Consider the following 27,586-nt stretch of genomic DNA (forward strand, 5'->3'; position numbering starts at 1 on the left):
ATCTCTCTTTCTTGTGGTTTACTCGTCCCAAGTAGCAAACATCCAGTCCACAAGGGCTGATTTTGCTTGCATTCTACCATTCATTTTTCTTTGAAAGATACCCGTTCAACTTCTTCTTCAAACCCCTTTCTCTGATTCTTACCCTTCTAAACTTTCTACTACTTCATCCCTTTATCAATCCGCTATCGATTCCATCCAAACGGAATACAAGTGAGAAGATAAAAGACATCAACTGCCCCTTGCATCTCTTTTGTAGAGGTAACAATCCACAAAATGTCTTATCAAGGTGGTAATCCCGGTGGTCATGATGATGGCCACAATCTTCAGCAATACCCCCCATCCACATATCATATGCCTCCCCCCCGAGACTACGACTCGGATGATGACCAAGAGAGAGTTCCCCTTAACACCGGACAAGCTGGGGGTCCTTTTCAAGCCCCTTTTGACGACCCGATGAGTCGTTCAACAACACCAGGCGGTTCACAAAGGCCCAACACTGGCTACTCACTATCTGAGAGCTACGCCGGTCCTCCGGGAGCGGGAGCTGAGGGTCCCGGATATCCTCAGGGTGGTGACCCCAATGTTAACTTCAACAATCGTGCTCCAAGTCCATATGCTAGGTCCGATACTTCATCCACAGAAGCCTGGCGCCAGAGACAGGCTCCTACGGGAATGAGACGTTATGCTACAAGGAAGATTAAGCTTCAGCAAGGTCAGGTCTTGGCTATTGACTACCCAGTGCCATCTGCTATTCAAAATGCAGTTCAGGCCAAGTACAGGCAGCCGGACGTCGAGGGTGGCAGTGAGGAATTTACACACATGCGATGTAAGTTTTGGTTAAATTGGTGCTGAAGACGAGAAAGAAAAAAAACATGGCTAAGAATTAATTTAGATACCGCTGCAACTTGTGATCCTGATGATTTCACCCTGAGAAATGGGTACAATCTACGTCCTGCCATGTACAACAGGCACACTGAGCTGCTTATTGCTATCACCTACTATAACGAAGACAAGGTGCTAACAGCACGTACTCTTCACGGTGTTATGCAAAATATCCGTGATATCGTGAACCTCAAGAAGTCAGAGTTCTGGAACAAGGGTGGACCGGCTTGGCAGAAGATTGTCGTCTGTCTTGTCTTCGACGGTATTGACCCCTGTGATAAAGATACTCTTGACGTCCTTGCGACAGTCGGTATTTTCCAGGACGGTGTAATGAAGAAGGATGTCGACGGAAAGGAGACTACCGCCCACATTGTATGCTTTCCCCTGTATTCCGATTGGTTGCATGTGAAATGTCTGCTGACCAAATAACAGTTCGAATACACCACACAGCTTTCCGTGACTGCTTCCCAGCAGCTCATCCGCCCTCGTGATGATGACCCAACCTGCTTCCCCCCGGTGCAGATGATGTTCTGTCTGAAACAGAAGAACTCCAAGAAGATCAACTCCCACAGATGGCTGTTCAACGCCTTCGGTCGTCTTTTGAACCCCGAGGTGTGTGTGTTGTTGGATGCTGGTACTAAACCCGGTGCGAAGTCGATCCTTGCCCTTTGGGAGGCTTTCTACAACGACAAGGACTTGGGTGGTGCTTGTGGTGAGATCCACGCTATGTTGGGTAAGGGAGGAAAGAACTTGTTGAATCCATTGGTTGCTACCCAGAACTTTGAGTACAAGATCTCAAATATTCTGGATAAACCCCTGGAGGCTGCTTTCGGATATGTCTCTGTGTTGGTAGGTTTGCTCATTTCCGGAATTTGGCTCAAAAAATAGAAACTAACACAAAACAGCCTGGTGCTTTCTCTGCTTACAGATTCCGTGCTATCATGGGTCGTCCTTTGGAGCAGTACTTCCACGGAGATCACACCCTGTCAGCCCGTCTCGGAAAGAAGGGTATCGAGGGAATGAACATTTTCAAGAAGAACATGTTCTTGGCCGAGGATCGTATTTTGTGTTTCGAGTTGGTAGCAAAGGCTGGATCAAAGTGGCATCTTACCTATGTCAAGACATCAAAGGCCGAAACCGATGTACCAGAAAGTGCGCCTGAGTTCATCTCACAACGTCGTCGTTGGCTTAACGGTTCGTTCGCTGCCAGTATCTACTCCCTGATGCATTTCGGGAGAATGTACGCCAGTAGTCACAACATCATCCGTATGATCTTCTTCCACGTACAGCTTCTTTACAACGTCTTCTCTGTCATCATGTCTTGGTTTGGTTTGGCGAATTTCTGGCTTACAACAACCGTTATCATGGACCTTGTCGGTGACCCAAGTGATTCGGAAAGAACAAACGGGAGATCTCCATGGCCTTTCGGTGAAGCTACCCCAATTTTCAACACCATCATTAAATACACCTACCTTGCTTTCCTTCTGCTGCAGTTCATTCTTGCCTTGGGTAACAGACCTAAAGGTTCGAAATTTACTTACATCGTCTCGTTCGTCGTCTTCGGTCTCATTCAGTTCTATATCATTATCCTGTCGTTTTACCTTGTCGTAAAAGCGTTTACTGGAAAGGCTGGTTTCTCGGAACTCGAGGCGAGCAGCGTTAGTGAATTCGTCACCAAGTTCTTCAACTCCAACACCGGTCTTATCATTATCGCTCTTGCTGCCACCTTCGGTCTGTACTTCGTTGCATCGATCATGTACCTTGACCCATGGCACATGATTCACAGTTTCCCCCAGTACCTTCTCACAGTTTCCTCATACATCAATATCCTCAACGTCTACGCTTTCAGCAATTGGCATGATGTTACCTGGGGTACTAAGGGTTCCGACAAGGCTGAAGTGTTGCCATCTGTGGTCACGAAAGTAGCAGAAGATGGTAAAGCCAAGGTTATTGAAGAGCCCGACAAGCCGCAAGCAGATATCGATCAGGCATTCGAAGTTACTGTCAAGCGTGCTTTGTCTCCCTTTGTTCCTGTCGTTGAAGACGACAAGAAGACCCTTGACGATTCCTACAAATCTTTCCGTACTAGACTTGTAACTGCCTGGATCTTCATGAACGCTGGTCTTGCTGCTGTCATCACTTCAGACACCTTCGATCAATTTGGTTTCTCAGTAAGTTAACCCCTCTTCAGATATTGACTTGTGAATTTTTATAGTTGCTAACTTCATGATTTAGCAAGCAAACGTCGCCTCCAAGAGAACTGCCAAGTACTTCCAGGCTTTGCTCTGGGCAACCGCCGCTTTGTCTTTAGTTCGCTTCTTGGGATGTTGTTACTTCCTTGGAAGAGCTTCTATTCTCTGCTGTTTTGCAAGACGTTAAAAGTCTTCAGGGGGTACGTTATGGGGCTGGGTGTTTTTCGGGATTTAGCATTAGTGTACTTGGTATATGGGGGGATCACAAGCGCATGCTTGAAAGAGACGGCCAATGTGTGTTTGTCTGTGTATACGAGTGGTGGTCATCTTTAGCAGCTATCTTGAGATTACCGTCCTATTTTCATGACTAGGGAATGTTTTTCCTATATTTTCTTGTTCTTTTTTTTTTTTTTCTTTTATAAAGGTTACCTTTTTTTTTACCCTCAAAAATTTCATGGATTAGTTCAGTAAACCTTTTTTTGTTCAGTTTAATCTCCCACCATATCCTTGGAGATTTACGCTCCCTCGATTTGTTTCCCTTTGTTGCTTTACTCATAGATTTTACCGCTGCATACCAGAGTTCCTTTGGGTTTAACGGATGCATCGTTGATAAATGACGCACCTCCGATTCGATATCACAAGTACAACTGTCCGGTCCACGCCTCAATCGATCTTGCTGCATGTGAAAAACACGGGAAATAAATATCGTGATGGCGGAGGGAATCGTAAGGAGAGGGATAGACATACAAATGCAAAAGCCCAGGTGGAAGTTAGAAAGCTTTGACGAAACGCTTAAGGTGCAGATAGGCGGGGTAGGGGATAAGTTCACTTTTCCTCGATCGATATATGTGGGGTTTATGATTTGCCAACCAGCAATGCACTTCACATCCATTCACCATTCACCATCAGACACGCTCATTATTATCCCACTGGACCATCGGACGCATCTGCAAATGCAAAATAAAAATATTGAAAAGAACCTGCCATACCGATTCCCCGCTTTCGATCAAATCGTCAGGGTGAACCCTTTTTGGTTTTCATCAGAATTGTACCTACTCTGGCTAACCCCGTTAGCAAACCACTTAACCACTTGCCTGCAGATGTAAGCTATGGGGACGGGAGAGAGGGAGGTGGGAGATAGCAGCTCTCATAAGTAAAACCTTAGGCATGATATTGTAGATCTACACGATTGGTTGAGGTAACACAGCTTTTGTGTGGACTTGGTAGCGACGGTGGCTTTGTGGTTGCGCTTAGAGCCGGGGTTCTCCTACAACGGGTGTTTCATGTCACGGGATGGTACTTTGTTTGGTTGGTCACGGGTTTTTGACGTGCAGCAAGGCAAGATTGTTACACGGGGTATCGGGACTATATGAGGCATGCCGTTGGGTGGGGTTGAAATAAGTATCTATCGGTGATATCAGGGCTGTCATCCTCATCGGTAATGAGAAAAAAAGAGAACGAATTAAAAGCTACCGAAGGATTAGATAACCTTGCTTAAAGCTTACCTTTGCTGTTCTAAGGGATCTGGTAGATCAGGGGGCTCAGGAGGTAGAAGTTCTTTAGTGTTTTCGATCTGCCTGGAATGACCAGTTGGGGGATGGGAACAAATGATACAGGAGGAAAGAATACACGATCCAAGCCTTAATGCTTCAAGGTACTGGGTGGATTGCCCTCCTCTCTCCCTGTTCCCGCATCCTGTTACTGTACCTCTGCTCATGAATCCATCGATTAGGACATGTACAACTATCTCACTACCCTCGGCTCATTATCGGAGCTCTACACAATTGCTGCATTGGAAATGTAGCGGGTTTATGTTTGGATTGGCCGATGATAGGTTTTTCGCGGGAGCTTATATTGCCTAGCTGCAGACCATAGCTAGCTCTTACAACCTATGGCTTTCGATATATTGTTTCTACACCGCTTAGTAAGAGGATCGATGGGGTGAGCTTCTCATCTATATTTCTCAACTACCGAGAGCCTTCCTGCGGGTTTAAGTGTAAGGAACCCTTAATCTCACTCGGATGCTGAATATATATGATCAGTTACAGACAAATTAAAGTGCGGCTCTTTCCTTGGCGCCCCTCGCTTACTGCCTGAGGCTCTGCGGATTCACCCGCTGTCCACCCAAACTTCTTAGGGATGTTGTACAGTAGAACTGCATTAACAGCTGCAGAGGAATAGCTAAAGGAATCTGATTCAAGAAACAGAGACATATTCTGCTGCAGGCTTAGCTTACCTGATAAACGCCGGAAATACCCCCAAGAAGCATCTATATTGCAGCAGTATTCGATTTCGGTAGACTCCGTACTCCAGCATGGACTGTGGCTAGTGATTTCCATACAGACTAGAGGACGGAGAGGATCTAGCAAAACCAGCTTTACTAAATAAGCTACCTCCGGTAATTGGGTCTTGCTCTTAAATTTCAAATTTTAAGCACTTGACAGAAAACTTCGAGAACTGTGTCCACCCTTTTTTTAGTATCACGACGGTCACGTTCACGCCGCCGGAGATTTGACAAGCAGAGTTTGTAGTTAGCTCCTAGTTTGTTTCCAAGAAGCTAGCCGGTGATCGGCTCCGGATCCAATTTACGGGAAGGGAAGGGAGAGGGAAACCAGGTGCTCGGGCTCTCTTGTCTCAGATCTCAGACCCCCCTCCCTCCCCTCCCCGTGGCGCGGAATAAAGCTTACAATGATTTCCGGCCGAGTGGCGATCAAGTCATTCTTTTTTGCGGTTCTGTTTCGGATTATCATTTTTCTTTTCTTTTTAGAGCGAGGGTTTTGGATGGTGATGTGCTATTGTGGGGTGTGTGGAGGCCAGGTGAGTTCTGAAATGTTTACGATTTCGCTCGCCAGAGTCTGTTCTAGGGCACTCAGATTGTGGTGAAATTGAAGCGCAAGAGCGACCTGTCAAAATTGTGCGAGTCCATGGCCCCTTCTCGATCAGTGTTTGTCTTGGTGTGTCTAGCCTAGATCATGGCGCTAAGTTACTGATGCCCAAATTCATTTTCTATTTGTCAACTTGGTCCTATACTCTATGCATCCATCATCTCCCCGAAGATACTTTCCCCACGGTGTATAATACTAGTTCCTAGGCCTGGGAAGGCCTCTTATGAATAATCAAAGGAGAGGGAGGAGGTGGAATAGTCACGGGAATGTAGGATCGGAAGATGAGATGAAAGCTCAGGGGTTAGAGGAACTTGCTTGGTTACATGTAGTTATCCTGTGAGGATTCAGATGGCCTAGAATGCCAGGGTCTCGGAAATTATATTCCAAAAACCCTTATACACTCACTATCGTTCACATTATCATTCCTCCAATCATTGCCGTCCATCAGATAAATCTTGTCGAGTGACCACTCGTGATCTAAGCCCAGTTGTACCCACGCTAACTAATTAAAGCCTCATTCGGGAATTTTTGAAAAGCAACCCCAACGACAACGACCGAAACACCCCCGCCTCACCTCCGCCCACCTCCCCCACAAAAAGATTCCCTGTCGCCCGATGCGGCAATGCACCTTACTCCGTAGGCTTCTCCTACCCTTCGAGCGCACTCGGATTCCGGTACAATGGCCTACTAGCAGTAGGAGGGCTTTTGCGACCACCGGCCGCTTGGGATCCCTGAAGGCGACGAAGGAGCTCGAGAAGAGGATTGATGCGATCCCACTAGAGAGATTTCGGAACTTTTGTATCGTAGCGCATGTTGTAGGTTTTCCGGTTCATGCTGTAGCAGTTGGGGGCCTCTTGCTGACTTGGTGGGGTTGGATGTGTAGGATCATGGGAAGAGTACTCGTATGCACTACCCCTACGACCACTCTGTCGTATTCTGTTGGGTTTCTGATAAAGCGGTGGCGTAGTTAGTGATCGATTACTTGAGTTTACCGGGACGATTGCGCCTGGTGGAAATAAGCAGATTCTGGACAAGTTAGATGTAGAACGAGAGCGCGGGATTACGGTGAAGGCGCAGACTTGTAGTATGATATACAACTATAAGGTTGCTACGATTCCCCAATGATTAGCTTTATGGAAGTTGTTAACATCTTCTTGGTGTAGGGTGATGACTACCTTCTACATCTTGTAGATACCCCCGGACACGTTGATTTTAGAGAAGAAGTAACACGCTCCTATGCTTCATGCGGTGGAGCACTACTCCTTGTTGATGCTTCTCAAGGTGTTCAAGGTCAGAAGGCATGCTCTCTACCTTCTAGTAGTCATTTATACTGATATTACACCACAGCACAAACCGTCGCAAACTTCTACCTCGCGTTCTCTCAAGGCCTCGAGCTAATACCCGTCATCAACAAAATTGACCTCCCGTCCGCAGACCCAGAGCGAGCGCTGGAGCAAATGAGGACTAGTTTTGAGCTTGATCCAACAACGGCTGTGTTGGTATCGGCAAAGTCAGGCAAGAATGTAGAATCCATATTGCCAGCAGTAGTGGAGAAAGTGCCTCCGTAATTCATCACCTCCCCTGTGGCCTATGTAGCAAAAGGACAGTACTGATCCGGAATAGACCCGTAGGCTCCCATGAAGCTCCCCTCCGTATGCTCCTTGTCGACTCCTGGTATGATACTTATAAGGGTGTCATTCTACTCATCCGTGTCTTTGACGGAACCCTACGCCCGGGAGACAGAATCATCTCGTTTGCAACCCGCAAAACCTATATCGTCGGTGAAGTAGGGATAATGCACCCCCTAGAAACCGCCACCTCAAGCCTGCGTGCTGGCCAAGTGGGTTATGTCTACTTCAACCCTGGCATGAAAATCTCCAAGGAAGCCAAGATCGGAGATACCTTCACACACGTAGGAATGGAGAACACTGTGAAGCCCTATCCCGGCTTCGAGGAACCAAAACCTATGGTGTTCGTTGGAGCATTCCCGGCAAATCAAGATGAGTTCAACCATCTAGATGACAGTATCCAGCAGCTCGTCATCAACGACAGGAGTGTCACATTAAACCGTGAACACTCTGAGGCCTTGGGACAAGGGTGGAGATTGGGTTTCTTGGGGACTTTACATTGTAGTGTGTTTGAGGATAGACTAAGACAAGAGCATGGTGCGAGTATTATTATCACGGCGCCTACGGTGCCGTTTAAGATTATATATAAGGATGGAAAGGAGGCGATTATTAGAAATCCGCACGAGTTCCCGAGTGCGGATAGTGATTTTAATAAGATGGAAGGGCTTTACGAGCCACTCGTTTTGACAACTATTACGGTACCGGAGGAGTATCTGGGAAGTGTCATTGAGCTTTGTGAGGTACAGATCTACCCGCTCCCGCCTTTTTATCACTTCATCGCTAATACAATACTGCAGGCAAACCGCGGAACACAAGTCGAACTCACTTTCTGGACTGCCACCCAAGTAATTCTCAAATACCGCCTTCCCCTCGCCCAGCTAGTAGACAATTTCTTCGGTAAGCTCAAGGGTCTTACAAAGGGATACGCATCCCTCGACTACGAAGAAGCGGGCTACCAAAAGAGCGACATCGTCAAGCTCCAGCTCCTCGTAAACAAAGTCCCCGTCGACGCCATCTCCCAAGTTCTACACCGCTCGCAGATCGCGAGAACTGGTAGAAAATGGGTCACGAAGTTCAAAGAATATGTCGACAGACAGCTATTCGAGGTCGTGATTCAAGCAGCGGTGGGACGCCAGATTGTAGCAAGAGAGACAGTGAAGGCTGTGCGTAAGGATGTTACAGCGAAGCTGTATGGTGGTGACAGGACAAGAAGGATGAAGCTGTTGGAGAACCAGAAAGAGGGTAGGAAGCGGTTGCAAGCCGTGGGACAGGTCTCGATCGATCAGAAGGCGTTCCAAGGGTTCTTGCAGAAGAATTAAGGACAGGATGCTGGATGTGTATATGTAACTATAGTGAGATGCGAATAAGTGGATGTAGAATCAGAGAACAGGTTTGATTGGCTTTTAGCTCTTTTTTTTTTTATAGATATCGTGGCTTTCGGATATGAATCATCAAATATCACTCGTATCAAATCTTTACTCGCCTTTTTTTTGTTTTTTAGTGATAGGCTTTAAAACTAGATACTCTTAGAAGTGAATTCAATCTGTGTTCGGGGTCTGATTAACTGTGGCCCTTCTTGTGCTTGTCCATCCCAGCAACTAGATAGTACTTTACCTAAACAACAAATTGATAAGGACTACCCGAGCGTCTTCTAAGGGCGTTGTTAATGTAGCTTTAAGCCGATTACTGTTGGTTATTCTCTTTATCATGCGCAGTAGCACCTCATCATATCACACTGTGCGGTGCTGCTCTGTATCGAGTGATGATTTATGAAGATATAGTCACTCTTTAAAAGTGTCAGTAATATGGTAGTGACATATTGCCTTTCTTCTAATAAATAAGAGCTGCTTAAAACTATTAGGAACATTTCTGCTAAAAAGAGATTGAGTAACACTCATTCTCCGTAATAAAAGCTTAAGCAAGTGGAACTATAAGCCCAGACAATGTATATTGTAGAGGCAGTCTGTAAAGAAAGGTTGTGGGGAGAGGCTATATGGGGAGTCCGAAGGGAGAGAATATTTAGAGGCAATATATATCCTCTTGCTTTTTACAGAAAAAACTTCTTAGACTGTTCGTGTAGAAGTTCCTGACGACGGGAGGAAAGACCATAATATTTAGATGCTTTGAGACCGTTGAAGGCCATTTGTATGTGGTTCTCAATCTGTATGATCTTCTCATTCAGATACAGCTTGGGGAATACTATCCTGAAGGTCATAGTGGAAGGTATCATCATGAAGAAACATCAAGTAAAGCCTAATGGTGAGAATAATGACTTCCCTGGATAGAGATTTGATTTAGTCTAAGTAGGCAGAGAAGATTGGAAAAACGAATATTTAAGGAGACAAGTGTGTCCGGTTAACAACTCAGACCCGAGGTTTCTATTTCCAGAGCGAGAAGTATACCTATTTGAATGATTGTGCGGACAATTGCATCGACAGATATTTCATTCTGCTGAGAATCACAACGACTACAAGATCACCGTTACCGAAATGATAATGCGCTTTACCGTAAACTCCAAAATCGAGATATGGTAGTCTTAGATAAGGTGGTCCACGAGGCCGAGAAACCTCGTGTTTAGACTCAAGGCATACACTTCGAAATAGTCCGGGACAGACCCCCAACGATGCCGATACATCTCGATAAACCCGCTTGTCCTCGCCTCAATGTGTCCCCTTGTACACATTGTGTTACCACCGTGGATAGGTACAAGCCCGAGAGTGAAGAGGATTAATGATTGCAGTAATTAGGTTCACGGGTCAGTAGTGCTCAGCATCCTAATACCTGTATGGTTGTGTACAGCCGCATTCGAAAAGTTTTGGCACCTCCGGCCAAACTCACGAGGCAGTCCTTTCTGCTTTGCGATTCTCATATTCGAGACCGTTGTCAGAGAGAGCTGCAATGTCTCTATTATGGTCATACTTGTCAATAAGTTGAGTATGCGTGAGTGCCATGGTTGTTGGTGGGCTACAATTCATGAACGACTCAATATAGTAGGGTGCCAGTACTTTTCGAATGCGGCTGTACCGAATCATTATGGCCAGAGAAAGAGTCGAGCTTTTCACAGTCTGTAGCGCTTCCTTTTGAATTCGGAAGCCATGCTTCAACAACTTGGGTGCTGGAATTAATTTGGCTTTTAAGAGGAGGAGGATAGTGAGGCCGTGTCTGGACACGTCATGCTGACAGTTTGTCCCGTTTTATCTGTGATTGAACTTACCAACCTAGACCTCCGTTTCTATTAATTGAGTTTCGGTAACCTAAAAATCTAGCTCTTTTCAGCGGTGTGCTGAATGAATGGCGAAACCTTATGATGGGGAGTGAAGAGGGAGGCTTGATTTGTGATAGACCATATATATACCCATATCGGGCACCAGGCACGACCCACAAACCATCACACTTCTGACACCACAGAGACTACATGGGCCCTCCTAGTTAATTAGTCTCGGGGGACATCTCTCAACAAGCGGTGGAACGTGTCAGGCGAGTGAGGGCCTATGAAGGAGAGGAAGCGTCGGACGAATGTCTCTGCAATTCCTAAAGATAAACAATCATGCCTAACACACTGCCCACATTGATCAATGACCACCACGTGTTACTCCATCTTAGGAGCAGATATACAAGGCCTCACCTTATTGGATCTCGCCGGATTTCTCGGATCAGATAGGACTCGAAGAAAGGATTCCGCGAGTGGTCGCATGTCTCGGTTCTTAAACGTCTCTGCCGAACAAGCTTAAGATCAGACGTTACTGTTCTAAGTTTAGGATGCGTGAAGTTTTTGAATAGTAATCAATGATCGATCAGTATTTAAAAATAGGGGTCGTATTTAACCTTACACTCTACGCCATGACTAAGTAATTGCGGCTCCTCTCCCGTGTTTACAAATCGGAAATAACCACCTCAACTCTTAGTGTGACCATGAGATAGTATGATATCGTAAACCCTACGGTGCTGTTCCACAGGTAGGTATACGAGTATCTACATGTAGTATACGTTCATCCCGGATATGTTGGGGTATTTTCCGACTGGATTCTATGCTGTGCTATTTTGCACCTTCTCGATTAGGTATAGATCTTGGTGAACACTCTTTGGCTGTGCTTCTGGACGTTATGTATGCTGAGCCCAGGTATCGATCTGCATGGAAAACAGTTCACGACTCTTGAGCTTCTTCGAACAACCAACATAAATAAGCTATCCAGGGTATGCCAACTCGCTAGGGATTATTAATAGCGATTTGAGCATCGTTTATCATAACCTAGTCCCACCTGGGCATCCGAGAAGCCGAGAAAGACAGACAAGGACCAACCTCTTGTATCCGTGGGGAACAAGCATATCAAGGGAACGATTGGAAGCTCTAGAATATCACGCTTTCGATGACTTAATCCTACATGCAAGGTCAGGTCGTCCGATCACATCCGCCATCCAACCAGGTTCCAACTGTAAGGTTAGAACGGCAAGAATGCATGATATACCAACAAAGATGAGTATTTTATACCTCAAGGACCTCAATTCCTTGCCTGAAGCAATCGTATAAAGATCCCCGCCCTGCCCGGCTGAGAGTTGCGTTCAGCATCAGCACCGTCTGTCTCGATCATCCACTCGCTCAATTCCGCCCACAATGCGTTTCTCTATCACCGCAGCTTCTCTCACGGCACTCAGCTTCGCTGCTGGCTCCCTCGCCCAATTTACCGATACCCCCAGCTATGTTCGCACCTTCGGCGTCCAAGGTGGTGGCCGTGGGCGCTGGAGAGGTGCCCCTCCAATTCTCCTCGATATGGAAACTATGGAGGTACATTGACCCCCCCCCCCCCCCCCCCAGACCCCCTCCTGCCAGATAATGATCATCCTTCTAACACAAGTACAACCAGATCTACCTTCCCCCATCCCCCAACAACCTTGTTGACCCTGAGCTTCGCTTCCAGCTCGTGGGCGTCTCTGTAATCGGGGAGCCCATCACCGCCGCACGACTCGTCGAGTACCCAGGCTACGACACCGCCGATCAGGGCTACTACATGTCGAAGCCCGCCAACGGAAGTTTGATCTACAGCGTGTTTGACGAGGGCACGGATGGGCTTGGACCCTGGTGGCTGGTCAGAGGTCCCGAGAACGACCCGCAGTACAGATTGACGTTCAAGGGGAGCTCAGTGGCGAAGGCGTGGTGGGATGCGAGTAAGAACCGGTATAAGGTGTATATGGGGACGGATATCCCTGGGAATTTGACGGGATTGATTGATATGGATATGAAGGTGACGCAATACTGCGGTCCAGGGTATACTTATTGCTCCTAGTTTATAATGTTTAGAAATAGTTTTGAGATATGGTTATAGTTGGGGTGGTTATATTTATGATTGATGCTGTTTAATTTTCTCTGGTCTCACTCGCTGTATCCGTGCCTCGCAATTTACAGCAAAAAGCTACTAGTAGAATGATTAAGATGATAAGAGTCTACCTCAGTACATCAATGGTGGGATTCTCGTGGCAGCCGTGAGCACTATATTGCCTGTGCTTCTCGGTGGTTTTGATGAGCCTGTACTCTATCAGTGTCATAGGTATAGGATGGCGGGGCCCATCGCGCGTTTTTAGACCGAACCGTTATCCTTCAGTATTGAACTATTAGAGTAGTGGCAGAAACAGTCTGGGCTCGGGGGGGTAAGTTTGGCTACTTTATTGTGGAAGCTTTGATGGTCCCTGGTTGATGGTGGTGTTGTGTATCTGCGCGTTTGGCTTCGAGTTCGCGGGTGGTTGTTTTACTTGGGGCCTTGGAGGGGTTCGGGTTTTAGTAGATGCTAATTAGTCTGTATTCGCGGAGCACTGGAGCCTATATAGTTTATAGTAGAAGTTCAAGAGAGCTACCCCTCTCGGTCCCTCTACCAGAGCCCAGAGACCGACAGGATAGGAGCTACACTAAGCTGTATTCCAAGCTTAGGGGAGAAACCAACCCAAATAAGTGTCACCCAAGATATGAGGGTATCTCATATTGCTCCTCTAGGTACGTTGACCCGCTACCTTGTAACAGCTGTAAATACATGTAGTGTGGCTTGCTGTGGTTAAATGAGAAGGAGAAGGGGATCGATGAATAGGAATGCCAAGGTGATGGCCAAGACGAGTGATAGTTCATGATTAAATAGGCCCAGCCCACTTGCTTGTCCACACGCCACCCCACCACACTCCCTACCACATCATAAAAGTTTATAACAAATTCAACCTTCAGATCAATGAGATTACATCCGACCCTCTCTGTCTAATAGACAAAGCAAAAACTGGTCCTTGACCTCTAGCTGGCATAGTCCCTAGCATGAGTACCACCCGCGTTGCATACGACTCGAATCTGCATACCACTACCAGAAGTCTTTGACGAGCCATTTGTCATGACCACCACAGGGAAGACAGTGGAGACTGCGCGAAAACACCCCTCTTCACCCAATTAATGAATTAAATAAAAAGGAAAGACCCCTCTTCGCCCACGACGGTGGGAGAACGCAACAGAACACTTCTGTTAATAACAGCAGCAGAACACCCCAGGCCTATTGACACCTAGGACAACTGACAAAGCAAACAAGTAGCATCACTGACCCCCCACAAAGCACCCACCCTGAAAAATGCGGACATACACATGGCAACCAGCTACTCATAGTTGGCTAGGCACAGACACCGAACCCCATATTATGCTCAGGGGCGAACGTTTGTATCTTTTCGCTGGTGCTGGTCAAGAGCAAGTGATGTGCTGTGACTGGCGAGAAAATCCTGATCAGGAATTCGGGGCTGGCCAAGAAAGGCCTACCTTGGCTCCCTATGCTAGACTACACAGTGTCTTCCGGTGGGACCTGACGACCGATATATCCCCTTACCTGCTCTTTAGGCATCTGGGACAATGGATCTAGCTATTTCTCAGTAGAGTGCTCTGCTTAGTTGAATAGGCTCCACTAAGTAAAACAGCGGGCAGGTCAATCGCATCTTGGCCACCTCTATCGGTAACACCAACTCCTTGCTCTCCACCACCAGCATCACTAGTTCTCGCCCCGCTACCCCGACCAGGGGGAGGTTCTTGTTCACCCCGCGGCCAGCCAATAATATTTATAATTTATCACACCTCCAAGAGAAATTACCCGCACTCCCCCAGCTCCACCGGTAGAGACATCCGTACCGTCACCCAGAATTATAATTTCTTGGCCGTTGTTTGTAACGTATAAAAACGGTGACGGTCTAATGTGCTCCACGATACCGCTCGAGACAGGCCAAGGTGCAGTCTTGTCTCGGCTTGTGAAATGAGGGGGCCAGCCTCATCTCCCGCCCGTGCCGAGACAGGCTTGGAAAGTCGAGTGAGTAGCCGTGAGCCAAGACCACCTAATCTAAGCTTTCAAAGGAACCGTTTCTTAGTCTCCCAGCCAAACAGTTCGCTGATGACCTTTAGAAATCCTTGATAGACTCGCATATATATTCTTAAGAATTGACAACTGACACCTGCTGAGGGGAGTCGTGGATTGGAGCGCGCTACTAACCAATTTCTTACTGGTATTCGGTATTCATGGCGCTATGCCTCTTGGCAGATTTCAAGCAGGCCTCGAGACCAAAAATATTTGGTGTCGAGCTATTCGAGATAAGAGTCTCAAGACAAGATTTCAAAGCTCAAGACCTCTCTTCTATTACTCTCAGTCTCTACCTACGGCTCGACCCGTGACTTTTGGGGACTAACCAAACCCGTCACGCTAATAGGCCGTGCAAAGCCGACGACTCGGCGGCCCGGCGGTTGATAATCTGGGCGCGGGGCCGACGATACACAAGCACGTAGGTGGCGAAGTGGAGCGGACAGCTCTTTGGCGGGAGTTTGCTGGGTGGTACAGGTACCCCAGGGGGAAGAGTTCACAAGAAAACTAACGGCCGCCGAGTGATCTTGGGTGATCCCAATCTACCGAAACCCCGCAGACAACCGGGCGAAAAGTCCCCACCAGTCAACACTTATCCCGACTCCTATATAGACCGGTATTGGCCCTTAGCTCTCAATTCAACTAACAGCAGCTCCCTCAATCTAAGCGGCTCAACGCAACGATGAGATGAGATCTCTGTAGTAATCACCAGCCCGAAGCAACTCCTACCTGCGAGCAGAGAAAAGCCACACCAGTAGAGCAGCGGTAGCAGTGGGGGGCAGAACTAAAGTAAAGTAAAATACCAAGCACCCCTGACGGAATATACCGCCCCACTCCACCTCACGTGGACCCTAACCCACACATAATCAAAATTACTTTGCGGGTTAACTAACTAGTCGGGATGATCCCAGGTAAGAGATTTTTGACGAGGCAGGGGGGTGGAAGGGAGAAAAATGGCTTCGAGTGATATTGTGTGATTGAGGAACGCCCCTAACTACAAAGGAAAAAGGAAAAAGGGAAAAAAAAGAAAAATGTCAAACGTACAGCCGCATTCGAAAAGTACTGGCACCCTACTATATTGAGTCGTTCATGAATTGTAGCCCACCAACAACCATGGCACTCGGGTATACTCAACTTATTGACAGGTATGACCGCAATAGAGACATTGCAGCTCTCTGATAACGGTCTCGAATATGAGAATTGCAAAGTAGAAAGGACTGCCTCGTGAGTTTAGCCCGGAGGTGCCAAAACTTTTCGAACGCGGCTGTACATAGATACGTAGAGTAGAGCAAGAAAGAAAAAGAAAAAAAAAACGGTTAAAAAAAATGGCAAAGTCAAAATACCCTCCCTCCAGATCCCAAAGACTCCATGTAATTAACAAAAAAACAAAAACAAGAAATAAAGGTACATAATGCACCTCAAACCGCAGTTGCGAAATGCATATGCAAATTAAACAATTTGCAATCTCACTCCGCCCAACAAAATAAAGTATCACTCATGAGCACAAGAGGAATTTTGTAGAGAGAAAAAAAAAACAGCTCGGTTTTTTCTTATTTTTCACACTCTCACCACATAAAGAGACAAAACCACCTCGTTACCGTGGAAAGCCTAACCTGAAAGAAAAAAAGGTTACAAAAAGGTGAGGTATGAGGAAGATGAAGATACATATGCAGAAGGGCAAAGACCGTTCAAAGCGTCTAGAAAAAAGTAAAAAAAAAAAGAAGAAAAAAGGGTTTGTAACATTGCGCCCTTTTTTTTTTGTATGGAAAAAAAAGTTCATCAACCCCTTTTCTCCCTCCCCTCCAAATATGACTCATGAGCTTTCTTCCCCCACCCTTATCCATTCCGATGATGCCCAACCCACCGAACCTGCGCAACCAGACCGAATAAAAGCCCAACCCATGAAAGTAAATAGAAAATAAAAACTAATGAAAAATGTTCAAAAGAAATGTGAAGATAGGTCTCCACATCACGAAAGGTATAATGTAAAACACAAGAAGAAAAACACCGCACACACCAAGTAATGTACCAGAAGAATAGGCTTGACGTAAGAGTCGAATGATGGGGATGATGTAGGTAAAGACGACACGATACATGTCATCAGAACAAACACACACATACACGCTGAAAAAATAATATAACAAAAGAAAAACCGTGATACATAAAAAATACAATGCTCTTATAGCTCTCTTTCTCGCGACAGACTAGGACAATCTTGGTTTGTAACCCTTTACCGGGTTGCTTTGTCGATCGTATTCGAGTCGTCAAACGGGCTAACAGTCCTCTCGGGTACCTGCGCCACATCTGCAGGTGGCCCTCGTGAGTGGTTATCAGGCGGTAATCGAGAGCTTGCTGGGGCTAGTAAATTATCGATTGCTACCGTGTTGACATCCGAAAAGGGCGACCTTGAATCTGAGAATGGTGACCCTGTGTCCATGTCTGTGATGCAACTGCTGCACGCAGACTGTGAGCGCTTGAGTCTTGAGCCTGGCTGAATATCATCATCCGAGTCGTCTGAGTCGTAGACGAACGATTCCGCGCTGTGATTCTCATGTATGGCTTTTACGGTACTAGGTCCAGCTACAGGTTTAGCTACATCCAACGTCTTGGCACTGTTCATACGACTCAAGAAGGTCTCTCCAACAGAGAAGGCGGGACTTGGCGGAACGTTCAGTACTGTTGGCTGTTCCTCAATTTCCTTGGGCTTTGTTCTGCCCTTCTTGCTCTTTATTTTCACAAGAGTGGGCACAGGGGGAACCATCGATTCCGACAACGGCGAACTACCCTGGCTGCTCCCCGACTTGACCGTGACTACAGCAGCTTTACCAGCACGGATGATATTGGGTTGAGATACCACTGCATTTTGACCATAGATAGTTGTTGCAACGGACGAACGATTATCATTGACAGTGTACATGGAACCGCGCAAGATGTCGTCCGCAGAGAATTGGAAGTCGCCAGCCAAGGGTGATCGAGGATATTGTGAAGTAACTGGACTGGTGGCCATACCTGGAAGAGGTGGAACAGGCGGGACGAGGTGAGATGGAGTTGAAGGGCCGGAGCGATTCGTGACTCCAGGGATATACGCGATCTGGATAACGTTTGACGCACGGGTACGAACGGTGGAAGCAATCGAAGCGACGGTGTGAGTAGAAGCCTACGTTATTATCAGTATGCTGTCCACTTAAAAATCCAAGCTTGGTGATATGTACCCTAGCGCTCTTCAACATCCCAAAGTCGTTTTCCTTCTCAGCAGCGGACGCCGCCATCGACATTCTTGCCTTCTTCTTCTTGATGCAGCGGGTGTAGACCACGAACCCAATCAATCCCGCAGCTGCCAGTCCACCAAACAATCCTCCAACAATAGCTCCAACGCCGCTCGAGGTCTTGGAAGTTGATGACGTAGTTTTGGCGTTGCACTGCACCTTTGAGCAGCTGTCACATGTTTGTGCTATCATTTGGCAATCCTCGTCCGCAGAACAATTGCAAGTAGGGACAGCACAATCCTGTACACATCCGGGGTTTTGTCTGGCGAAGATGAGAGTACCAGGAGCTATATGTTGTTAGCGTTAGTTTTGTCGAGTGTTGGTGGTGATTGGTGTAAGCACTTACCAGGAGATGCAGCGGCTAGTGTTGAACCGCAATGCAATGCAAGTACCAGGAGTAGGCAGGAAGCCCTGAAAAGCGACTTTGAAGAAACCATTTCTGGTGATGGTAGTGATGCTTGGTGATGAGTAGGTTACGGTGATGTCACCTGGTGACAAGTTGGGCTTTGCGACAGAAAGGTGAGGAGTCCAAAAACTCAGTGATTTTTTTAAAAGGAGTGGATGTAGATACAAGGTCTACTAAGGGACGAACTGAGAAAGATAATTAGCCCGACCGGCGGCAAAAAAGATCAATGAGTGTGTGGGTGAAGAAAGAAAGAAAGAAAGAGAGAATCGCGAAGGCGGAGGTGGAGGTGGAGGTAGAGGGGAGGGAGAGAAAGGAAAGATGCGAAACAATGGAAGCGAGTGTGGTAAGGGAGTGGTGAGAAAAGAGGAAGAAGGAGATTGGGGAAACAAACAATGAAAATGAGCGGAAAGCCGGGTACAACAGTGTTTCGCAACCTTTTCCAGGCGCAACCGAGAAGGTCAATGCGACGTCAAGCAGTGAAGATCAGCCACCATGAAAATAAACCCTTCTCCTACGTTAAGTCAAGAGAAATGATGGAGTTTGCAGCTGGCGAGAGAAACCCAAGACCCAAGATACCTAGAGAATGATGATGGTGACGACAGCTGTGATGGGGAGGAATGTGGCTACTATTTTACTTGGTCGTAAACAAGAACGACAGTCGGTGTTTCTCTGTGGACGAGAAGTTGTGATGGGTAGGGATTGGGGTGCAAGAGGGGGGTGCAAGAGAGATATCCAGCGGTAATATGTACTCAAGCAGACGTGCCTGATTGACGGGTGAACTGGGGAACTCCAGGAAAAAAGGGAAGCCCTCTCTTCTTTCGGATGTAATCTACATGCGCGGTCATCTTATGTACATGTATATAGTATTCTTGCACCCTCGCCTTCTGTTCTAGGGGAGGGATGTGAAGTTGTCCCTAAAGATTAAGTGTGTGTGTGTGGCTCCTCCTCCCTCTTGTTCCTATTATCCAAACAATCGCTGCATCTCTGTATTCCTATGCACTGTGGCACTTCCTTCAGAGCGGCAGTGTCCCTTCTCTCCTCTCCATACGCTGGCTTGCGAGACGAGACGGAGAAAGAGATGCCAGTCAAGCTACCAGTACTGAGCCTGCCTACCTGCCCATCCCGTCACTCATCCACCCACAGGTCCCTGACAACCCAACACAGGGGCACGTTTCTGCCTACAGGGATTCTAACCCATCAATTCGCGTAGAGCGGCACGGTTCCATGGCTGAGGCTTCCTTCCCCCAAAGCCTTCGCTGCTTTTCCACAAGCTGTGCCTCGCTTGGCATCTTGTCCCCCCAGCCCCTTGCTCCATGCAAGATTGATGATGAATCCTCCCAATAATCACGCTTGACGCCCATGCGACCATCCTTTGCCTGTTATTTGACAATTTGGACCTTCATGCGGTAAAGTGCATTTCCTGACAGGTGGCTCATCCTTCCTTTTGGTCAACCAAGATCCTCGTGGCTTTCCGGAGTTTTCCAACCTTTCAGCCCCAAGAAGAACCTTTCCTCCGTCAGCAAAGCTTCCTCATTCATTCCCGGCCCTTAGGAAACGGGATTCTCGATATTGTGGAATTAATTTCCCTGTATCCCAAGAGGAAATAAGAGTAGAGTCGTTATCTATACCAAACTGCTTGGTCCTGCAGCAACGAAACGATCCATAAGTATCTCCCCTGGCGTAGACATGTGTTAAACAGCCATCAACCATGGAAAAGCAATCTGTCCAGGGACAAGCTTCATACATGTAGTTGCTTAGCTGGTTAGTCAGGCCCTAGGTGGTATGTATATGAATCTCCGGAACTTCTCATCGCAACCAGTAGAGATAATCTTAGCATCATCACCATCTCCGTCTATACGGCATGTGTATTTACAAGTTTAGCCTCCTCCTAGTCAATCTCCAAGTTCAACGGATCTCGGAAAGAATATCGAGAAGATTCTGGGGAATATCATTTCATCCTTAACGCGTATCATGTCTTCACAACATGTCCGTTGTGCCATAAAAGGGATAGGAACGATGCCGTTTTCACAAGGAACGCGTGTATCTGCCCAAGCTTTAAGACACTGGTTTTTGGGATTATCATCCAATCGGCCATATTTTTGGATCTCACACGCAATTTATCTACCCTGAAGTCCCTTCAAGACCATTTGGAGTTAGAAACACTCGAATGCACGGAATGACGATCTAAATGGACGTTATTCGGATCATTCGGACGGGATTAAACCCACACACACTTCGGCTTTGTGAGCACATATGCATCGAGATACTTCCGAAGTTGAATATAATTCAAACTTGGCCCAAGCGTCGTAGACTCGGAACGCTTCAAGATTCAAACTATCCTGTAACGCTTCCTGTGCACATGTTACAATTCAAAAGCCACAAACACCCTACCCAATTACTTGAAAGCTTTATATCATACTTGAGATTTGCAGAGAAACTCATCACCTTGCACGCCGTCGCGTGAATTGACGTTTTACAAAACGTTATCGAGAAGTCGCCCGTGCGGAGCATAACTCTGCAGACTGCCAGTAATCATCTATTCTACCTCAGTTTGGCACACATCTCGGGCTAATACGCGAGCGGGCGAGAGAGTGAAAGACAAATTTTTCTGTTCTTCTTTTCTCCATCTCAATGGATAAAGATCGCACGGGTTTGATGAGCCTAAATCTCCCGTCGTTCCCCGGATGTCTTGATCGCAAGAGTCAGCCCTAACGGAGTGATGTGCAGCAGATGGATTGGCTTTCACCTCTGATTGCTTATTTAAATAGGGCTCGGGGCTATTGCGCTACCAATAAAGCAGCAGTAGAAGATCATGTGATCTCGTAATAAAGCACGATCTTTACCTTTGCGCAAATTTATGCGTTAACAAGAACGGTAGCGACTGCGCAGATCCCTTTGCTTTAATGAAGGGTCTGTGGACCACTACCTCCGCCGTGTGCTACCCACCACCGCCTTAACAACCCCATGATCGAAATCGATTATCAGCAGCGCAGGCCAGCGGCGTGGGATATGGACGGTAGAAAAATCGAGCCTTTTAGCCTTTAGGCAAAGATAAGATCAATGGAGCAACTTATCCATATGATATTCTTAGATTAAGGATTTTTTTGATACACACGCCTCATTACTTATGGTTGTGCATTGTGGGCGCAGTAACTCAAGGTTCTTCACGATCATTTGAGATCAGGGGCGGCGACATACTAAGTATCTAAGATAATTTTTGCATGACATTGTCACACAAAATATCTAGAAAATAGAAAACTTGTTTCGACCTCAAAATGTTCAACTCGGACTTTTGAGCGCTGAGCTTGACCTGTACGGCTAGCCTTGCTCATCGTCTGAGCTCGGCAAAAAAGTCATATCGATAGGCGCCTGTATTTCTTTTCCACCGTGCACCTCTCGGATGCAAATTGTCTAACTGTAGGTACTCTCTGACCTGGTATGGTTGGACATGAACTGGCCAGCTGGTGCCACTGATTTTCTAGGAGAGAATATCAATCAATCACTTGCAATTGTGGTGCATTTCGTACCCCTACATCGCCCAGTGCCAGTATCTAGAACTTGGTTGGACAATTGTGGGAGGAAATGCACTTCGGAATCAGCTGTGTTCCTGCATACATATTACACTCACTCGCATCATTCTCAGGTGTATTCAAGGATTTGGGAATTCCTTTTGTGCTTTTAAGTTTGTGTCTCTGGCCATGGGCGAGGATCAAAATCCGATTACTTATTTATGAGAAATGAGTCGACCAAACATTCTCTGGATCGGATCGCATCGGATGGGTTATAAATCTATTGGTTTCTGATCATTTCCACCCTTGCATAAATGCCGACGTTGATAAGTCTACGACAAGAAGAGAACATGGGATATCACTCGCGCACTTGCCAATGCTGATACTAAACACTAGCCGAAACTGTGCAGTGTAACCCTAAGCCTGTGAAGAAGCAAAACAAAGCAAAAAAACCTCGTTTTGTTCCTCGTAGCTCAGAAATAATGGCAATGATATATACCGGAGGCCTTGTTACATACCGCGTAAACAGAGTTGTTTATGATTCACATGGTGGATGCTTGATATTAGCTGTCAACAAGGCAATAGCTCAACGGCCGACGGCGACCAGGTAGGTACATGTAGGTAAACCTGGCCCCCTCTCTCCTGAGATGCAGCGGACCGCTCAAAGGGTGAGTGATCACTTGTGCCAAAAAGAGTGGGGCGATATAACCTCATTCTTACTCACGGTCTTTGTTGGGGCCTACTACCTACTATTGAATACACCAAAGATATATTTATTCCCCTCTAACTCTAGACGGTCATGTATTGTATGACCTACCTATCTACAATACTCTAAAGCGTGGCACAGCACAGCCGAGAAAAATAAGCGCGATATGCGGATCTGAGGTTGACTTTCACAACATCAACAAACAGGTCGTGTACAACAACTACATCGTATGCAGGTACTAAAAATGGCAGGAGAAGGATTGGGAGTGGAGGAGGAGCACAGTTACCGGAAGTAGCATGGCAAAGGTGGTGGATCCCTGAAAAGGAGGATGATCAAACGTTGCACCTGCAGGGTTCCCGCGAGTGGTTGTTTCAGTAACGGATAACGGCTTAACCCCCTCTGGACCCGCGAAGAACGAAAGCTTGACAACACAACGACTCAAGAGAGGGGAGTCTAGAATCGGAGTGCACTGAGTTACATTATTAAGGTTTTCATGTTGTTGCTGTGCACGAAACGGTGACGGGGGATGATGAAGTGAAGTTAGTTACACCAAGGGCTCTCACTATCGTTTCGAATTCAAGGCCCTACTAACCTAACTACGACATGAACCCGTGTAGGTTATGTACTCTACTTACTTAGCTCATCGGGATGGGACCTGACTTTTCTCCAAAACACAGAAGGTCCGAAGAAGGAGTTTGAGGAAAGCCCCGGTTTTCTTTCCGCGGGGAGTTCCAGAGCACAATTGGTGGATCTGCCGGATACACGGGATGGGGCATACAGTTTGGCCGTGGTAGAGTAATAATAATAAGCTTGCAATTAATACCCCAAGCGGCCAGGAGGAGCGCATAAAATAATTAAGCCCTCCAAGGAACAAACAACAACACAACCGTCTCTGATATTGTCAACAACACTCAGTGATCGAATTGCAACAACCCCACGAGAAGAGAAAAACAAGGTTTCCGGGTTAGAGCGGGGTGAACCTAATGAAGTGACTGAATGGGCTGGGCCATGGGGTCGACATGAGCTAAATAATAGGTTTCGAATTGATTAAGATGACTACCGGCACATGTAGCTCGGGAAGATCACCATGGTGCGATGATGCTGTGCGTGGGGATACACAGCTATCACAACTGCGGCGGCGGCTTCTTTGTTAAAAGCCTTATTCCGGTCGAGCGAGCGAGTTCCTTGTATCAACGCCCTGATTTCCATCGCTTTATCCACACATAAACTCTTCTTTGGAAGTCAAACACAAGTGGCACTTGGTTCTGTTATCGTACTACCAAGACTACCTAATGTCCTAGGAAGTCAATAATAGTTCGACTCTAGTACTGTTGATACCGCATCCATACGTATATATACCCGGACTTGAAACGGAACTACCTGGGTGTCATGAACATAGAGTGATCGATGCTTCTAAGCAGGAGAGCTCTGAGGGCTAAAGAAAACTTCAAGAATATAGCGACCCCGCACTTTAGGGATAAACCCTCGGGGGTTAGGGGTCGTGAGCGCTTTTGTGGAGTTGGCATCGTGTGAGTTGCGGGGGCGAAGAGGATCAAGCTTGCACAGTACCTCGATGGTGAGGGTGGTCCTAAAGGGCTCTGATTACTCTTCTTGGTGGAGTACAACTTGGAGGTATTACTAGGTTCTTGGAAGTACTGCAGAGAGCGAGGAATTGGGTTTGGTGAAATCCTGCTGTGGTGTTTGGCGCATGAAGAGTTTGATCGACTGGCTACGACTAGCTGGATACATCCGGTAACACGCCCGTGTTCATCTTAATTGCAGGTATTAAGATGCCTAGCACCCGGCAGTACGCCCGCATTCGTCCTATCAATATGCAGTGCGAGTCCGTTACCAGCAGTAGGTTTTTGTGACTAATTCTGTGGAAACTGGGAATTAAACATTAGCATTAGTTGGTTTATTATAGGGGAGATGCAATAGGAAACCGAGGTCAATTAATAGTAGTACTAGCCAGGGGAAAGATTGTTGTGGAATGGAATAATCGTAGGGCTAGAGTGTTATCACCTAGGAGGTTGATAACAGTAGTGACACATCTAATAAGAGATTACTGTAATATCAACCATAATATACCCGCTATTTCACAAGCCAGCCCTTTATATAATCTGACTTGCCGGTTCTTGTGCCTGCTCAATTGATTTGACGCATTCAGAAAATCTTAAACTCATACTGTCCTACGGTCGAAAACTCGGCTCATGTAACTTTGTAAGAAGCTGATACCTCTCATAGACAGAATTGAGTAAGAAATGATAAGAATGTGAATCAATGTCTCCATTGTGACTCGTAATTGTGCCTCCAAGGCTCCATTTGTGAAGTTAGCGAGAACCTTTCACTGAGGACTGTGTTTTGTCGTACTCACCATCAATGGTTCGACCAAGGCTACGGCCGGTGTAATGTATGCGCACTTCTACCCTCGAACTTCCTCACTCCCTTACTCCAAAGCTATGCCAATTCAGGGCGCTTGGAGGCGGTGTCCATAGTTGGAGGAATGCGTATTCTATTATAGGAAGGTCGATAGGACATGAGGGATATGATATTATTGCTATTTTTTGATAGTTTATCTTTCCAGAGTATGCTTAGATAGACACCCGGAATGTTTTATATAGAGGTTAGGCGATATCTCAATGACTTTAGTTTCCTTTAAACTGCGAGTGATAAATCATGAAGAAAAAACGCCGGAGCGCACACACAACGCTCAATTGTATCTATAGCGAGAAAACTCCAGATCAAAACAGCCCGCAGGGCCCTGTCCAATCCTCCTGCTTGTTTTTGAAGCAGGGCTTTTGCTGATATATCAACTATGGCGAGGTGACTATTCACTTTGATTTGGTGATCTCCAGCAAGTATGAGTTTCATCGACCATTTCTTTGTGATATTATTTATATAATCAATGTGACGCGGACAAAAGGCATATACGAAGATATCTCAAGCACTTCTCGAGCTCGCTAGCTTAGCCACATGTACTAGCACCCTATCTCCATCAGGATTCAAGGCAATCCTCGCCATCTGCTTCCACCTATCTCTTTTCCTCCGCACTAGCACTAAGTTAGTACGGCGTTACATGAACCAGGGGATAAGTATTATGTATTCAGAAGGATCTTGTGGCCTCTAAACCTTTGATGGACGAAGCATCAATCTCAGGCGAAGACTTCGGCTCCGTTTGGATGCACCCCGGTTTATTTTTCTGTTTTTTTACTTCTATAGAAAATTTCAATAAACTGTGAATAAACCGAATCCATGGAAAGTGACAATAAACCAACCTGTTTGATTGTCAGTTTAAAATAAAAGAGACTGTACCTATAATTGCCTAGCGCAAAAATATTGACAAATTTTTTTTGACTTTTTATATTCAAGTCGCTTGTCATAAAAGAGGGTAATATTGTGAGAAGCTTCAAAATATCGAAGTTAGGGATATGAGGGTGAGCGCGTTGTGTTGCGGCATGTGAGCCACTCACTCCAGTTTATTTTTCAAGATTCACCTCCGGAGCTGATTATTTTTTTTCGGGTTTATTGCAATCCATAGAAGTTCAGATTCCGTTTATTGCGGTTTTCCAAACACCCAGTTTATTTTTCTTTCTACAGAAGTTGCCAATAAACCCAATAAACCCAATAAACCGAGTCATCCAAACGGAGCCTTCGTTACAGGTGGGAATAGAGTCGAACGGACCTTTTGAGCGGGAGGGGTTTTCCGCCTGGGACGATAGATTTGTATATGTGTAATCTTTCCCCAAACCACTCCCGGTGAGATAGACACCGCTTCATACCTCCTATCTACCCGTCGGGGATAATAGTAGCTCATCCATCAGCATTGTTGGTATAGTGGCTGTACTTCATGGCAGCGTGATTCGTAACCTGGGACAGTGGTGCAAGTATGGCATCGGAAGTCTTAGTTAAACCGGAAGGGGACAGAGGATTGGAGACGCGAATATGAGCGACATCTTGGCGTGAGGGCTAGGTTTTCTATCGTCAAAAAAAAGAACGAAAAGTACTGCAGCCGGGGATTAAGTCCAGCTACTACTCCCACCCCGGGCTTGAACCCAGGACCTTCCGTCGTCCTGAGCACAAACACTCGATGTCTAACCCGACGAGCAGTCTATCGAATAGACCACTCGCCCATGTTTATTAAAGTCCGGATGTAATACTTCCCAGGCTGATGCCAAGACGGGTCGGGACCCTAACCCTTCGGTGTCGGTGTTCAGCAACATTTGTCCTGATGAAGTATCCACCCAGGTGTTCTAGATACATTTACGGAGAGCTTCATTGAGAACATGCGCAGAACCGTACAAAAAAAAGGTCAGATTTCCAGCCTTAGGATTCTGGCGACTCATCTACAGATGGCCGAGAAATGTCTTTACCATCAGGGGCCCGGAAAGGTCTTTGTGTGGGGATGCTTTTAGCGAGGGAAGTGCAGATACTAGACTATTTGACTGCTTTAACGGTATCGCAAAAGGTTTTGACTAGGAGGGTTCGGTTAGAGCCGTTTTTATGTAGGAACCATATTCACACCAGAGCCAAGAACGAGTGATATCTCATGAGTAACGCGGTTTTTTTTTTTTGTTTAATTCATTAATCGTATGCAGCCCGTAGGCTATGACGATATCACACTGCCCCAGAACTACCCTACATCTGCCACCACTTACAATAAAATAAAAGAAAATAAAAGTAACTATTTAAAAACAATTTGTGTTGTCTCTCTTTTCCCCCCTTTGCCCCTCGGGCCAATGAGTAACGCGGTTTGT

The 27,586-nt window shown here is 46.4% G+C and overlaps 6 protein-coding genes across 6 annotated transcripts; 3 read left to right on the forward strand and 3 right to left on the reverse strand.

Annotated features, from left to right (window-relative positions):
* Window positions 1-273: 273 nt before the first annotated feature.
* On the forward strand, window positions 274-3,261 carry H6S33_000861 (uncharacterized protein; the record flags this gene model as incomplete). The annotated part of the gene is made up of 5 exons (XM_044832285.1): window positions 274-826; window positions 893-1,254; window positions 1,315-1,731; window positions 1,788-3,053; window positions 3,118-3,261. The coding sequence occupies 5 exons, from the start codon at window positions 274-276 to the stop codon at window positions 3,259-3,261; spliced, it is 2,742 nt and encodes a 913-aa protein (XP_044700420.1).
* A 3,312-nt stretch (window positions 3,262-6,573) lies between these two features.
* On the forward strand, window positions 6,574-8,906 carry H6S33_000862 (uncharacterized protein; the record flags this gene model as incomplete). The annotated part of the gene is made up of 7 exons (XM_044832286.1): window positions 6,574-6,774; window positions 6,843-6,861; window positions 6,927-7,063; window positions 7,123-7,249; window positions 7,307-7,523; window positions 7,583-8,327; window positions 8,385-8,906. The coding sequence occupies 7 exons, from the start codon at window positions 6,574-6,576 to the stop codon at window positions 8,904-8,906; spliced, it is 1,968 nt and encodes a 655-aa protein (XP_044700421.1).
* A 3,293-nt stretch (window positions 8,907-12,199) lies between these two features.
* Window positions 12,200-12,869, forward strand: H6S33_000863 (uncharacterized protein; the record flags this gene model as incomplete). The annotated part of the gene is made up of 2 exons (XM_044832287.1): window positions 12,200-12,370; window positions 12,450-12,869. The coding sequence occupies 2 exons, from the start codon at window positions 12,200-12,202 to the stop codon at window positions 12,867-12,869; spliced, it is 591 nt and encodes a 196-aa protein (XP_044700422.1).
* Window positions 12,870-17,175: 4,306 nt separating this feature from the next.
* H6S33_000864 (uncharacterized protein) lies at window positions 17,176-18,648 on the reverse strand (the record flags this gene model as incomplete). The annotated part of the gene is made up of 3 exons (XM_044832288.1): window positions 17,176-18,102; window positions 18,158-18,498; window positions 18,558-18,648. 3 exons carry the CDS (start codon window positions 18,646-18,648, stop codon window positions 17,176-17,178), a joined length of 1,359 nt encoding a protein of 452 aa, XP_044700423.1.
* Window positions 18,649-18,790: 142 nt separating this feature from the next.
* Window positions 18,791-19,978, reverse strand: H6S33_000865 (uncharacterized protein; the record flags this gene model as incomplete). Its single annotated transcript, XM_044832289.1, has 3 exons — window positions 18,791-18,802; window positions 19,009-19,051; window positions 19,800-19,978. 3 exons carry the CDS (start codon window positions 19,976-19,978, stop codon window positions 18,791-18,793), a joined length of 234 nt encoding a protein of 77 aa, XP_044700424.1.
* Window positions 19,979-20,734: 756 nt separating this feature from the next.
* On the reverse strand, window positions 20,735-21,244 carry H6S33_000866 (uncharacterized protein; the record flags this gene model as incomplete). Its single annotated transcript, XM_044832290.1, has 5 exons — window positions 20,735-20,752; window positions 20,846-20,968; window positions 21,037-21,062; window positions 21,141-21,153; window positions 21,218-21,244. 5 exons carry the CDS (start codon window positions 21,242-21,244, stop codon window positions 20,735-20,737), a joined length of 207 nt encoding a protein of 68 aa, XP_044700425.1.
* Between the last annotated feature and the right edge of the window lie 6,342 nt (window positions 21,245-27,586).

The sequence above is a fragment of the Morchella sextelata genome (genome assembly GCF_020137385.1).
Source record: "Morchella sextelata strain SCLS chromosome Unknown scls_1, whole genome shotgun sequence".
NCBI classification, from domain to species: Eukaryota; Fungi; Ascomycota; class Pezizomycetes; order Pezizales; family Morchellaceae; genus Morchella; species Morchella sextelata.